At 37.8% G+C, this 2,500-nt stretch overlaps 1 protein-coding gene across 1 annotated transcript in view; it reads left to right on the forward strand.

Moving 5' to 3' along the window:
* rbis (ribosomal biogenesis factor) overlaps nt 1-2,500 on the forward strand; it is a 5,784-nt gene that overhangs the window by 494 nt on the left and 2,790 nt on the right. The window contains exons 2-3 of the mRNA XM_076290273.1: nt 1-60; nt 1,021-1,137. The exon at nt 1-60 is cut by the window's left edge and continues 99 nt beyond it. Of these exons, the coding sequence (XP_076146388.1) occupies nt 1-60; nt 1,021-1,137 (177 nt within the window). The remainder of the gene's footprint in view (nt 61-1,020; nt 1,138-2,500) is intronic.

Consider the following 2,500-nt stretch of genomic DNA (forward strand, 5'->3'; position numbering starts at 1 on the left):
GCAAGCAAACAGTTCAAACCCAAAAGCAAAACAAAACCAGTCAAAACATCTCTCAAACACGTGAGTAAAATTATATTTTCGCTGAGTAAATGGGTGTACTTGTGTAGTGGACTACACAGCTTCCTCCGCCCCTCTCTTTCTCTCTCTCTCTCTCTCTCTCTCGGTGTGTGCATTATGCATTTATCCTAGAAGTACTATGAGATTTCTATAGTTCTATGGTAGTGGACAATACTTCTATGATGTTCTGTACTATCTCTAATATCCTTACTCTATAGTGTTGCTATTTCTATATTGTATTTGTATTGTATAGTACACTGCCTGGCCAAAAAAAGGTCAACTTAAGGTCAATTTAACTATGGTAAGCAAATAGATCTGGGGTTGCTGCAGTTGGTCAGGTCTAGGTTCAGCAATGATATGATAATGATATCTGCCCAAAGAATGAGGTCAGCTGACTACCTGAATATACTGAATGACCAGGTTATTCCATACATTGGATTTTTTCTTCTTCCCTAATGGCACGGGCATATTCCAAGATGACAATACCAGGATTCGTCGGGCTCAAATTGTGAAGGAGTGGTTCAGACATCATTCACCCATGGATTGACCACCACAGAGTCCAGACCTTAACCCCATTGAGAATCTATAGGATGTGCTGGAGAAGACTTTTGTCCGAAGACAGTGGTCTGAATCTCCCGTCATCAATATAAGATCTTGGCAATAAAAATGAATGCAACGCTGGACGGAAAAAAATGTTGTGACATTGCAGAAGCTTGTGGAAACGATGCCACAGCAAGCGCGTGCTGTAATCAAAGCTAAAGGCGGTCCAACAAAATATTAGTGTGTGACCTTTATTTTGGCCGGGCAGTTTATGTCTCAAAAATGTATCAAAATATACAAAAAACAAGATTCCTATCAATAATATTCCTGTAAGAGATGCCTCTTCTAGAGTCTACTTAGTAGTGGTAATACAGTGAACACAATTAGTCCTATTAAATTGAGACTACTCTCTCTGCTGCACAGATCAACTCTCTGAAGAAAGAAAAGGTGGAGAACCTGAACGAGATGTTCTCCCAGGTCCAGCGTGATGTGAAGAGTATCTCCAAAAATGTCGCTCAGGAACCTAAAAAGCAAGCTCAGGTAAGATCTGAACCAGTTTCCTTCCTTTGCTGACTTGAAGTGGTGGGGTGGGAATCACAGAGTAACCCACGAGCCGAAAATGTGGAGTTACTTTGCCCACGATAGCGATAATATCACATTTTAGCAATTCTGAAATTCCGCTGTAGGGCAATTCCACACAAAACTGTCACTTCCATAACGGCAACTAAATACCATGGTATTGTGTTGCCGTTATGGATTTGACAGTTTTGCATGGAATTGCCCTGTACTCAATACATTGCTAAAGTTTTGTGTAAATGAAGAAGAACAAAAACACAAAAAGCTGGAATTAATGACTGCATTTCACAATGACTTTGAGTCAGTGCTTATAGTTTTAGTGTAGCACCTCTCAAAAATCTACAAATATCTTTTCCTTACCACCGAAGAAATAACGAACAGATTTTAATTTAAAAAAATGCATATTTCAGTGTTTCTAGACACATTTCAGTGTTTATTCTTATGTTTAGTCATGAACTCTGGTATGTTAGATTGGCAGATGAGTATATTTGGAGTATGACTTGTACAATTTAATATTTTAGTTAAAGTATCGAGAACATTGCAAAAAATCATGCAATATATTGCTGTATTGATATATTTTTTTGGCTACTTAAGTTAACCTTTCCTGTGTGTTTGTTACCCAGACCTGAGGAGGTCCCAAAAGTTATAATTAGTGTGATCTCATTTTTTCCTCAAAAGAACCCACGGTTGAAAATAGAAAGATGGAGAAAATGGCGTCATTCACACAAAGTGAACAACAGCTTTTGATAAACTAACAAGGAAGTGAAGTTTTTATTTTTTTGAATGGGGAAAAAAAAGAGCTGCTTCTGTAGAAGAGCAAGAATATCCGTGTGAGTGCTTCCTTATCTAGGCATGTGATGTCATTAGGAAAAGAGCACGCCACTGTAAAAAAAACACATAGTATGACCATTAGGGTGCATCAAATTTGAATGGGAAATTTTAATTTCAAAATATCAATTTGGCTGGCATTGCATTTTGTTCCAATTAACATAAAAATGACTTTTGCACAGTTTTGAGTAATTCCATTGAGATTTAGGGGTGCCACCTAACACATGAACTTTCGAAATTTCGAAAAAAGTGCAATTTTTTGTCTAATTGCCAAAAGTTGACCTGGAAATGTTGAGTACAGTGAACTTTTATACAGTAACATGTTCTATAGGGTTATCAAAGTAAAAGTTGTTAGTTGCCCTTTGGGCAACTTGGGCATTTCTCAGAATTCAACTTTCAAGATTCTCCATTCATTTGTCCTATAGACAAAATGAATGGAGGTCAATGGGACATGTTCACGTGGCCTTACCCTGAATTCTGTGCAGCAGTGATGGATGTC

The sequence above is a fragment of the Alosa pseudoharengus genome, unplaced genomic scaffold (assembly GCF_046254945.1).
Source record: "Alosa pseudoharengus isolate Yale_2024_CS ecotype anadromous, Long Island Sound unplaced genomic scaffold, YU_APseudo_1.1 YU_APseudo_1.1_scf_18, whole genome shotgun sequence".
Taxonomy (NCBI): Eukaryota; Metazoa; Chordata; class Actinopteri; order Clupeiformes; family Clupeidae; genus Alosa; species Alosa pseudoharengus.